The sequence below is a fragment of the Schistocerca nitens genome, chromosome 2 (assembly GCF_023898315.1).
Source record: "Schistocerca nitens isolate TAMUIC-IGC-003100 chromosome 2, iqSchNite1.1, whole genome shotgun sequence".
Taxonomy (NCBI): Eukaryota; Metazoa; Arthropoda; class Insecta; order Orthoptera; family Acrididae; genus Schistocerca; species Schistocerca nitens.
Window position 1 is genome coordinate 321,081,324 of NC_064615.1, and position 13,357 is coordinate 321,094,680.

Consider the following 13,357-nt stretch of genomic DNA (forward strand, 5'->3'; position numbering starts at 1 on the left):
ACAGAAATGTATTTTTTTCATTTTGTATAATCTGCTCCAAAATATAATTCAAAAACGGTCCAAGAACTGGCAACAGAAATGTATTTTTTCATTCTGTATAATCTGCTTCAAAATATAATACACAAACGATCCATTTAGTTAACTAGCTGATGTAACATCAGAAAAAGTAAACATAAATAAGTGTTAACGTCGAAGAAGTACGAATGGCAAAAATGCTGCAAGATGTCTCTAGCGAAAGAGCTACATCGTTACTATGCAATTCACACTTAAGTGTTTGGCAGAGAGTTGGTAGAACCACTTCAAAGCTACTTTCCTACCGTTCCACTTACGAACAGCATATGGGGAAACAGAACACCTGCGTGTTTCCACGAGAGCTCTGATTTCCGTCATTTTATCACGATGGTTATTTCTCCGTATGTAGGCTGGCATCAACAAAATGTTCTGGCACAGAAGAGTTGGTGATTGTAATTTCGTGGAAACATGTCGGTGCAGCGGAAAATACCTTTTTCTGTTGTTAGTATTCCTTCCAGAAGTAGTCTGCGATAACTGCTTCTACCTGTTAATCTCCACATTCCTAGAGGCTTTCCTTATGATGGGGTTTACGGAACGTTATGTGTGAACGAATGAATGAATAAATAAATGAAAAACAATGCGACAGTGAATTTTCTGGCTACACCTGTATCACTGCCATTTCCCCCCTGTCCTGTTCCAGACCCGAATAGTCCGCAGGAAGAACTATTTCTGGTAAGCTTCCCTGTGTGCTAGTGTCCTTCTAATTTTACCATCATGATTTTTCCGCTGAATTTACATAGGAGAAAGTAATGTAAAAGTTGACTCTTCTTGGAATATACGCCCTCAGAACTTTAACAGATGCAGAACGCCTCTTTCAGTGTCTGCTTTTGGATTTGGCGGAACGTCTCCATGACGCTTTCGCGCTTACTAGATGAACCTGTAAAGAAACGCGCTGCTCTTCTTTGGACCTTCTCTATTTCCATTATCACTCCTATCTGTTACGGACCCTGGCTGACGTTCAGTATTCAAGTACGGGTCGAACGTTTTGTGAGCTACCTCCCCTATCGGTGGGCGAGGATTCTTTCACGGAATCTGTGTCGCATCTGCCTTACCTGCGGTTAGTTATATGTGACCGCTCCATTTCAAATCACTCCTTGCACACACTCCTAGATAATAAAATGTTCCGGTCTATTATGCAGTGGTCGAATGGATTTCACTTTAAAACCCGACGTTTCGTCGCCATCTGCGGAGGACATTTTCAAGGGGGATCGCAGCTTTGTTGAATATCCGATTCACACCCTGGCTCGCTACTGGCTGCAGCAAAATTCCGCTTCCACGAGCTTCCGCGCAGTGGCGTGACGTCACATGTTTTGAATCCGCGACCGCAATTGGCTGTTGTCGACTGCCGTCGTCCGGTGTTGCTATCATCCCATGGTGGAAGAGTGGTACACATCTTCTCCAGCACCGGAATCCAAATGTCATTCAGTTTCACGTCCTCCTCACTCGTACTGAAATTCCTGAGGTGTTTTGCAATATCTGTGGTCTCTCTGCATAGCCTTTTATGATATCCGCTTGCGGCTGCCAGTACTTGAGTCCTATCAAAATGAATGTGGTGGTCTCTTGGCTGTAAGGCATGTTCCGTAACAGCTGATCCGTCAATCTCCCCTCTTCTGCAATTGCCCATCTGCTATTCGAGTCGTTTCTTGACAGCTCTTTTGGTAGTTCCCACGTACACCTCCCCCCCCCCCCCCCAAACTACACGGAATCCTATAAATTACAGCTTTTTCCAGCGGTTGACGACCATCCTTGGCCTATTTTATGTGATCTTGTATCTTCCATGTAGGTGTGTACATTACCGCGATGTTCCGCTTTTTCAGGATTTTTCCTGTGTGGTCAGTCACGTCCTTAATGAATGGCAGGAAAATTTTCAATTTCACTGGCTGTTGAGCAACACTATAATTTCTACGCGAGGTCTTAAAGCTCTTTTCACCTCAGTGAATGAATAACCATTCTTGAGCAATGCATTGGTGAGACGTTTTAATTCTGCGTCAAGCAGCTCTGGTTCGCAAGATTTTCCTTGCTCTATCCGCCAACGTTTTTATGACGCCTCGCTTTTGTTGTGGGTGGAGGTTCGAATCCCAGTGTAGATGACGGTCTGTGTGCGTGAGTTTTTGGTAAACCGTGTGGCCGAAGCTGTCATTTTCTTTCTTGAAACCTAGTACACGAAGAAAATTTAATCTTTCGCCTGCCTTCTCCTCCTTGGTAAACTGAATCATCGGACTGATCCCGTTCAGGTGTTTGTGAAAACGATTCATATCCTCCCCGCCATGTCGCCACAGAACAAACGTATCATCCACGTAACGGAACCAGATATTCAGCTTCTTCTTCGCAGTTTCCAATGCTTGCTCCTCTAATTTTTGCATAAAGAAGTTCGCTATAACCGGGCTTCAGGGGCTTCTCACAGTGACACCATCCGTCTGTTCATAGAACTCTTCGTTCCATTTGAAATACGCGGTTGTGAGGCAATATGTAAACAGTTCTGTAAAATCAGGAGGAAAAATCCAATTCAGCTGTTGCAACACTTCATTGAGTGGCATCTTAGTGAATAGTGACACCACATCAAAACTAACTAATATGTAATCTGTCTGTACCACGCAGATGGGGACGAAACGTTGGGTTTTAAAGTGAAATCCATTCGACCACGACGTAATAGTCCGGGACATTTTATTCGAAAATGGCTCTGATCACTATGGGACTTTACTTCTGAGGTCATCAGTCCCCTAGAACTTAGAACTACTTAAACCTAACTAACGTAAGGACATCACACATCCATCCCCGAGGCAGGATTCGAACTTGCGACCGTAGCGGACGCGCGGTTCCAGACTGTAGCGCCTAGAAACGCTCGGCCACCCCGGCCGGCAACATTTTATTGATTGTGACATTTCCGGCCGTGAAAGTTTGCATTCTACACACTCCTAGATAGTCTACGATTGCGAAATCGTGTTCAGATAAAGCATTAGTGGTGTCCTGCTAGACACAATTATGTCTTTTAAATACCTGGGCGTAATGTTGCAAAACTATATGAAATGGAACGAGCATGTGAACATTGTGCTTGGAAATGCGAGTTTTCGACTTCGGTTTATTGGGAAAATTTTGGGGAATTGTGGTTCACAGTGCGACCTATTCTTGAGTGCCGCTCGAGTGTTTAGGATCCGTACCAGGTCAGATCAAACGAAGACAACGTAGCAGCTCAGATGCGGGCTGCTATATTTGTTACCGGAACTCAAATGGGGTTATCTGGAGGGAAGGCGGCGTTCTTTTCGAGGAACACTAATGAGAAAATTTAGAGAGCCGGTGTTTGAAGCTGATTGCAGAACGATTCTACTGCCAACAACATACATTTCGCGCGAGGTCTACGAGGATACGAGAAATTAGGGCTCGTACGAAGGCATATAGTCAGTCATTATTCCCTCGCTCTGTTTGCGATTGGGACAGGAAAGGAGTACGAGGTGTGGCTAGAAAAAAACCGGACTAGTACTGGTGAAACAATAAAACGAATGCAATAAGGCTGAAAGTCGCGTGGCCTGTCACGTGACTCTCGCTCCGCCTACTGCTCGAGTTTCATCTGCCTCCTGCACTCAGTCCGCCCGTGGCGTCTGTTTTAAGTAGTTGACGTTTTGTCTGTGCGTCGGAAAATGTTGAGTGTACAGAAAGAACAGCGTGTAAACATCAAATTTTGTTTCAAACTAGGAAAATCTGCAAGTGAAACGTTTGTAATGTTACAACAAGTGTATGGCGATGATTGTTTATCGCGAACACAAGTGTTTGAGTGGTTTAAACGATTTAAAGATGGCCGCGAAGACACCAGTGATGACACTCGCACTGGCAGACCATTGTCAGCAAAAACTGATGCAAACATTGAAAAAATCGGTAAACTTGTTCGACACTTTCCTTGTCAACTCCTGTTAACTCAGACACTGCTCTGATTGTTAAACGGCGATCTTGTCGAACAAGTTTACCGATTTTTTCAATGTTTGCATCAGTTTCTGCTGACAATGGTCTGCCAGTGCGAGTGTCATCACTGGTGTCTTCGCGGCCATCTTTAAATCGTTTAAACCACTCAAACACTTGTGTTCGCGATAAACAATCATCGCCGTACACTTGTTGTAACATTACAAACGTTTCACTTGCAGATTTTCCTAGTTTGAAACAAAATTTGATGTTAACACGCTGTTCTTTCTGTACACTCAACATTTTCCGACGCACAGACAAAACGTCAACTACTTAAAACAGACGCCACGGGCAGACTGAGTGCAGGAGGCAGATGAAACTCGAGCAGTAGGCAGAGCGAGAGTCACGTGACAGGCCACGCGACTTTCAGCCTTATTGCATTCGTTTTATTGTTTCGCCAGTACTAGTCCGGTTTTTTTCTAGCCACACCTCGTATGTATGTATGTAGATGTAGAGCCACAACGTCATTTACATACATTGTGAAAGTACGGCCGAAGTTACTTTTACACCTGGCGACTTTTCTCCGTTGAGAATGACATGGTGTGTTCCATTTGCTAGAAACACTTCAGTCATGCCACACAGCTGGTTTGATGTTCTGTTCGCTCCTGTTTTGCTCATTAGGCGGCAGTGCGGAATTGTATCGAACGCCTTCCGGAAGCCAAAGAAAACGGCGTTCAAATGGTTCAAATGGCTCTAAGCACTATGGGAATTAACATCTGAGTCATCAGTCCCCTAGACTTAGAATTACTTAAACCTAACTAACCTAAGCACACCACACGAATCCATGCCCGAGGCAGGATTCGAACCTGCGACCGTAGCAGCAGAGCGGTTCCGGACTGAAGCGCCTAGAACCGCTCGGCCACAGCGGCCGGCGAACACGGCGTCTACCTGGACGTTGGTGTTTACTGTTTTCCAGCTCTCGTCGACAAGGACAGCACGCTGCGTATCATGCGATCGTTGTTTTCGGAACTCGGGTAGATTCCTACAGAGGTCACCAAAGACGTACTTTAAAAAGTTCATCTCCTTGTGGGCTTATGTGCAGCCGCCCTATCCTGTTGGAACCAGGCATTCTCAATTTCGTCCTCATTCAGTTCAGCTAGGAAGGGCTCCAGAATGCATGTGCAGAACTGTTCTGTATTTATAGTCTCCTGAAAGAAGATCGGCCCAATGATGTGCTTATGAGTGACGGCGCACCAAACACCAACCTTCTGATCCTGCAGTGGGGACACCTTAAATTCATGCGGATTCTCCGTAGTCCACACACGACTATTCTGGCTGTTCACGTAACTGGAAAGGTGAAACCATGCCTCATCCGTGAAAAACGTTGTGTCAAGAATCCCCTCACCATCGACCTGCAGGAAGGACAGAAACCAGTTGCAAAAGTTCACATTAACATTCGGGCCTGTCGGTGTCTCTCAGTTCACGCACGACCGACATTTTGTACGAATACATGAACAGTGACGTCCGGAGAATCTTGTGAGGGGAACCCACGGACACGTGGGCCTGTTGAGCTAGTCGTCTAGCCGATTTCTTTGGGCTTTGTAGCATCATGTCTTGCACCTCCGCCACCTTCTCTTCGGGCGTGGTTGTGAATGACCTCCCTGATTATGGAACATTATGAACGCTTCCGCTCTTTCATAACTTGGTGATGAGGTTCTGTACAGAATTGCGGTTAGGCATCTTCACTCCTGGGAACTTTGCTGCAAATGCAGTTTCTACTACTAAGGTAAACTTGTCTCCATTGCGGAACACATGCTCCACAAAAAACACTCTTTGTCCAGTCGTCAACATGATGACGCGGATCACAGTGATCTTCAATCAACCTGGACCTGCGAACAAATACAAATACCTGGTTAAATATGGTTCAAATGTGTTAAACAATGGAAAATGTTGTATTAATAATTGACAATCATATCAGTCATTGCTTAGCACGCCACAACATGGCACTGTATAGTTACTTTCTGAACGTCCGGTATGTTTCGATGCTATCACAGTAAGAATGTCTGGACAGATAGCTTCGATATGTTACTGATTTAACATTAAACCGAAACTTCATAGGATTTTCTCTCAAGTCAATAGATGTAATTTTACTTTCGAATTCGTCGAAAGCTTCACACATTGCTCTCCTTAGGAGAATTATCACCTCGTTCGGATTTTGTGTGTCACTGATGCTTTGGCTACGTTTAAATTTCCAGTGAATTGCTGTTGTAATAGTTTTCTAAAACGGCTGTCCAACCACAACGGATCTTTCCCATTCCCCATAACTTTGCTCTGCACTTAACTGTATAAAGCGTGTTGTACGGTACAATTTGTCCATTGATGCTCAACGTTGTCAGTGCTGGAGATGAAATTGTCATGATGACCGCGCAGGTAATCTGAAGTCTGTTTCTTGTCGCTCTCGCTAAGCAAAGACATCTATCTACCTCCTTCACTTAAAACTTCCGGGCTGATAGGCCGTGGTCGAAGTATAAAACTCTCTCCTGACGTTTCGTCTCCGACTGTGGGAGACATCCTCGGAGGTAAAGCGAACTGTTCGCCGCTTTACCTCCGAGGATGTCTCCCGCAGTCGGAGACGAAACGTCAGGAGAGAGTTTTGTACTTCGACCACGGCCTATCAGCCCGGAAGTTTTAAGTGAAGACAATACCGGCCGTGAAAGCTTACATTGTATGATCATCTATCTATCTACCTTTCATATTGCTCCTGACGACCGTATGCAACGATGCTGCAACGGCCTTATGATCACTGATCCCTTGTTCTACGCTAACAGTAAGTAGTAACATTCGGGCCTGTCGGTGACCTGGAGTCGGTTCTCTGCTTACCTGCCCAAGGTAGTTTACGGATAAGGCGTTTAGAACAATTTCACATGATTCCATGTCTCTACTACCTGCCTTAATCACTTGAGTCTCCCAGCCCATCGACTCAACGTGCATATTGGATATGACTCATACGGCGCGGATCCCCTAAGAGTCGTTGTTTGAAACGGAACAGTATGACGCCAGATTGAAATACATAATAGATCCGAGCCCCAGTCTCTCTGGTGTTACAGGAATCATGCAATATTGATACATATTGGGCAAACTTTAGGAATTCATAGAGGAACATTGGTAAATTGTTGTCGATGGGGCGAAGAGAAGCACTAGAAGACTGGTAACATTTCAAGGAAAGTGTTGTGTCTAGCTCCTACAGTCTAGACACAATGAGGTAGCTAGGTGCACGCTAAACTAACGCAGACGGGCTTGAAGTTCTGGAACATGAGACTTATTAATGAATAAGAAGAAAAGTACGTAGATATAGGTTACTTAACTTTTATTCTCTTGTTGGAATACATCTCTCTTGAATATTAGGAAGCTATAAGCACTGATACAAATGGCGCCTTGCTAGGTAGTAGCTAGGGACTAAGCTGAAGGCTATTCGATCTGTCTCTCGGCAATTGAGAGGAAAGCTTCGTACGTCTGGTCGCAAGCTATGTCGTCCGTACAACTGGGGCGAGGTCTAGTCCGTGTCTTGTGACCTGCCATGTGGTGGCGCTAGGATTGCGATTACACAGTGGCGACACGCGGGTCCGACATGTACTACAGGACCGCGGCCGATTTAAGTTACCACCTAGCAAGTGTGGTGTCTAGCGGTGACACCACAGAAAGAACTATTTTCGTCTACCTTACAGAAAAAAACGAAAGGGGTGGGACATTACGACATTGGACTCGCATTCCTGAATCGTTGAAGACACTTTGCCTGATGGTTCCATTGAAAAGAACTTGGTCAATTTCTCCCCAAGTCTATTGTGTTTTGTCTAGAGCGATCTCGACGTTAAACACTCGCCTTCCTTCCTTCTTCTTTACCGTACAGAAATAAACATTTTTGCTTTACGTATCAGAATCCAGCTGCCTCTGAAGTGGCAAACTCTTCGTCATAGACAACACTGTCTCGTTTACTACATCAGTACAGTATTTTTAATGACGTTGTTATATTGCGCTTCTGTTTAAGGCTCCCTTGTCAAACCATTTAAACAGACAAATGAATATTCAAATGAACATTGTAAGGCAATATGTTTTAACAATGTTTGAGAAAACTCGTTTTTATTCTTCTGTTGCAGATATAGTTAATCCTAAAGCACCGCCTGGCTCTAAAGATGCAACTAAAAGCTTTAACTACGATTACTCATACTGGTCACATAACGTAAGTACTACATCCACCGCAAAATAGACGTGTCTTACAGCCACACTTGCTCCAGAAATGTCAACTGTTTTTTTTTTTTTTTTTTTTTTTTAATTCTTGCAGCCAGCAGACCCTAACTTCTCAACGCAAAGGATGGTTTACAAGGACATAGGTGAAGAAATGTTACAGCACGCATTCGAAGGTAACAATTTCGTCAAGTTTCTTTTACTCATTCATAATAGTGCTTCGGCCAACTTTTAATAGTATATCATTTCCACAGGCTACAACGTTTGTATATTTGCTTATGGCCAAACTGGAGCAGGAAAATCGTACACCATGATGGGCAGGCAAGAAGAAGAAGGACAAGAAGGAATAATTCCGCAGATCTGTAAAGACCTATTTCGAAGAATACACAACACGACAAGTTCAGATTCTAAATACAACGTTGAAGTAAGTTCTTTTCTTTCTTGCAGTGTTCACGAGACTTTTTCCTACGGACTACTGTGCATATTTTAGTTCCTAAAAATATTCAAGAATATCATTATGGAAGTTGATATCGTACTGCCTTGAACATTTAAAGCAAGTCCCGATTATTCGCGGTTATAATAACCAAAATTACCGTGCGTTGAGTAATAGACTAATTGTTCAAAAAGGGTAACTTTTATGGGAGAAGAAAAGCTATCTACTGTATGGCAGTAGAGTGCAGATACTTTTTTTTTCAGCCGTAGGCGGAGTTCGTAATCGAAAATAATCGGAAGACTTCGACGGATGGCGAAACAATCAAAAGTGAAACAGCCAACCTTAGCGGTCAAACAATATCAATGCTTCCTCTACTGGCAACAATTTATATATTTTCTACTAATTGACGGACTACTGCAATCATTTATTTACTTACATGTATCATCTTAATATATTGTTCTTCATCCATATTACGTATGTAGGTAGCTGAATGGAATCACGCGCAGGCCAATTAAAAATGGTCATATGAGGGAAAAGCGAACTTAACGCAGGATGCATCTCTTACGATATCCACGTCCATTGTCATTTATGTGGACAAAGTGAGATATACTCGTTCGCCAGTTGAGTGAGTGTGAGTGACAACTGAGGTAAAATGAAATCGCTGTTACGTGCTGCGCAAGTCTGTCCTTGCAAACGGGAAGTGTTAAACTGCGTTTGCCGAAAATGGGACTTACAGGGCAACACCTGTAATAGGTATGCGAATCGTGGCAGCGGATTGTCCTCAAAGAACATAGTTTCATGGTTCAGTCTGGATAGAGCAGCTTAGGAAAATGCGGTATCGAGAATAATAAAATTATTTTTTTATTGCTTTTACCAACATTTTTATTTATTTTACTTACCTATAGTGAAAACTTGTTTAACTCGAATGATCGGGACTTAACCTTTGCGTGACTAAGATAGTTCGTAAGTTCAATTTACGGTGTTGTTGTGAACAGTGTTACTCTAAGCTCTGCACTGGACTGAATCGCTCTTTTATGGAACATTTAGGTAAGCTACATGGAGATATATTGTGAGAGAGTGCGAGATCTACTAAATCCGAAGAACAAAGGTAACCTGAGAGTAAGGGAACACCCGCTGCTGGGACCTTATGTGGAGGATCTGTCCAAGCTTGCAGTCACGTCTTACCAGGACATCCACGATCTCATAGATGAAGGAAACAAGGCCAGGTAGTGACAGTAACGAGTCTCTTGTATTTTATTCATTACCGATACTTATTTTGATACAGAACTGAAGACAGTTCAATTGATTCAGCAGTTCTTGCTAGAGATTGTGCTGGCAGTACTCTGAAGAAAGTAGTTTTAATTTGCTCATCTGAATATGTAATCGTCTCTCCTCTTGCCTTTTTTACGTTTTTCACTTGAGCCTTTGGTTAGTCACAGCAATGCATGCTTCACAGTTTTTTTTTGTTTTTTTTTCCAAAAATAGTCTCAGTGATAAATGCTTTACAGTACATCTGTGCCTGGTGTTCGTTGCTAACAATAATCAATTTCGTTAGAACAACAATTGTTTCCATGCAGACTTTGGCTCATCGTCTAGAGATCAGTGTGAATTCAGTATCCTGCTGCGAAGACCTTCAATAAGCCCCCATTAGACACAATAAAAAATAAGTAAATCCCTAAAGCACAAACAAAGAAGTGTCAACCAGTTCTCCAGAAGTGTCTATACTCAAGCACTGAAGATTTCTATCGATTATATGATAACTAGTAATGTCTGTTGTAACTGGGCCTCTTGCCATTTAGCAAACAGATAACTGGTTTTCCTACTAATTTTGCTGTGTTCAGTTTAGCCTAAATAAACAGATTGTAGCGTGTTAATGATAGTTTATTATTTATTTTTGTGACAGCTGAATTGTCATGTGCACTGTGACACCTTTTACGTCAGTGATGTGACTCATGACCATTAATAAATAAATGAATGTATAAATGCTACAGCCTTAATTTGCCAAGATGGCCGTATATTCTGATCAGACCATCATGATGTATATTTTCTACTGCGTCCTTAAATCGCACTGTGCAAATAGTTGGTTTTTCATCTTAAATCATGACTGATATTGTTTAAACTGAGCAAAAGAGTCCTTTTTTCAAGTAATGTATTAGAAACACATTCAATGTCAGTAGCTTTCTGTTAATTTACTGATGGGGGACCAATTTCACACACTTCAATAGAATGTAACTCCCAATCAGCATGGTCAGAAATATGCCAAAACCAAACCATAATGTTGATTGTAATGGGTAAATTACATGCAGGAGCAAGGAAAGCTTAATAAGTGTAGTTTGCAAAGCTAAGAGACTAGGTCTTGTTCTTGAAATTTTGTATCCTATTAATATATCACGGACAATCTTTTGATAAATATGGGATATGCTTGAGCAACTTCATAAACGTTGATTTCATGCCTACCATAAAACATTTTACATAGAATAGATCATGTACTCTTCCCCAATGCTCCTGAAGCATCTTCGATGCAACAATAATTAATAGGTACATGTAAGTCATAGAGGTGTGAAACATTGATTTGATAGTGTATTTTCAGTGAAAAAAATCTGTGCTGCCACACACCAGTTTATTGGAGGCAGTACAGAGTAGGATACTGAGAAAAAAAGAACAAAATGGAAAATCTCACATGAGCACTGCTAGTTTGTATAATACGTTTCATGTTATGAAAGGAGCAGCCAGAGAAATAACATTTCATTCTGTTATTCACAAGGGATCAGTATAAATCCATAGAGGACTCGCAATGCTTTATCAGATTTTGATTGTTTTCCATACACATCTTCTCTTCTTTCACTTCTAAACAGAAAGAATTTTTTTGTCATTTATCTATGCCAAACTGGATATTATTTGCCTCAGTGGGGTCTTTCTTAGCTTCTGTTTCATTATGAGTAATAGATATTCTGCAGAGTACACATGGTACACCATTTATGCTGTGGCATGTGAAAGGCCCATTACCTCTACGACCTCATATATGGAGTGTCTCATGCATCGGGCATCCACAGTTGGGTGACAGTGAAATGCGCTGTTGTGACAACAGCCAGTAAAAGGGCTAGGCCTAATGACATCCCAGTCATGTAATACCCTGAACAATTCCATTCACTGAGGCAATTATCACAGTCATTTCTGGCGTGGAGTCTACATTACTCTGGATGGCAATGCATGTTTTGCATTTCAGATAAAATGTTGTTTGTTTCTGGACTGAATTTTATATGTTCCATGGACTGACAGACATGCCCTTGAAACGTTACACATATTTAAGGACAAAAAAAAAAAAATTCTTTACATGGGTCTCGCTCATCTTACACACATCAGGATTTAAACTATGGAAAATCCACGATAGAATGATAACAATATTATGAAAATGACAGATTGCTACTCACCATATAGCTAAGATGAGTCGTAAACATGCGCAACAAAAAGACTATTAAGCACGCAAACTTTTGACCAGAAGACATTCTTCCAAAATAGGCATTATTCATACTCACACATATTCACGCAAATGCAGCTCACACAAACACACACGACTACTGTTTGTGTGTGAATGTTTGTGTATATGTTGTCTATTTCAGAAGAAGGCCTTCTGGCCGAAAACTTACGTCTTTAGTAGTCTTTTTGTTGTACCTGTCTGCGACTCAACATCTCCACTGCACCCCTTAGTAAAGAGGTGGTTGTAGACAGTGTGGCTGCTTACTTGCTCTTGTGTCCAGCAGAATCAGCAAGTGATTTGCTGCATTGTCTATCAGTTGTTGCAGTCCACAATAGTGAACATAAAGCCTTGTCATCAACATGTTGTTGTCAACGGTATTTTACCCCAATAATTGTGGTTTTCTCTGAATCAGAGTACAAGTGATACAGCATTTATGCAGAGGTATATGAAAGGCCAATTACCTGTAAGACGTCATGTATGGAGTGTCTCCAGCATCGGTCACCTGCTGTTGGGCCACAGTGAAATGCACTGTCATGATGACAGCCAGTACAAGGGCTGATAACATCCCTGTCATGTAATACTCTGAACAATTCCATTTACTGTCACAACAGGAGTATTGTTTCTCCAATACAGCATTTATTTCTATTCAGTCTTCTATGAATGTGTGACTGGTTTAGGTATATATTTGCAATCTTTTGTCCCCTATGCATGTATTAAGTGCATTAACTTAACATGAAAATTGCTACCCGTTATGGTGTGAGGTTTCATATCAGGATATAATCTCACACCGGCTATCAATTCCCCTTTCTCCTCCTCTCCTCTCCTCTTCTCTGTTCCATTCCCCACAACCTCGACCTTTCTTTCTCTTTTGCCCTATAGGGGAACATGTAGTTCTAAAAACAAATATTTGCTTTTTCTTTTTCCTTTTGTCCATGATATTTGGTAGGCATTCTGTCACTTCAGCAGGTACTGGATTGTCTCTTTCTTAATTTAACAATAATTAAACAACATAGAATCATAATGATATCAATCAGTCAGTCAATACAGTACACTATGCCAGTTAAATATAATTGCATATTGTTTCTTGACATTTAATTGTTTCTTTTACCAAGGCTATAAGTTATAGGCACTGCAGCATGCATAATTTCAATGAACAATCATTATTAGTTTTTTTGACGCTTGCCTCTGCCAAATGTTTCATAATTTCATTTCCTACCAGTTGTATACGCATAAAAAGTAGA

General features: G+C 41.9%; 1 protein-coding gene across 1 annotated transcript in view; it reads left to right on the plus strand.

The window, feature by feature from the left end:
- LOC126236107 (kinesin-like protein unc-104) overlaps positions 1–13,357 on the plus strand; it is a 387,080-nt gene that overhangs the window by 190,642 nt on the left and 183,081 nt on the right. Inside the window, exons 3-6 of the mRNA XM_049945175.1 lie at positions 8,118–8,200; positions 8,303–8,381; positions 8,460–8,629; positions 9,686–9,864. Coding sequence (XP_049801132.1) covers positions 8,118–8,200; positions 8,303–8,381; positions 8,460–8,629; positions 9,686–9,864 — 511 coding nt within the window. The remainder of the gene's footprint in view (positions 1–8,117; positions 8,201–8,302; positions 8,382–8,459; positions 8,630–9,685; positions 9,865–13,357) is intronic.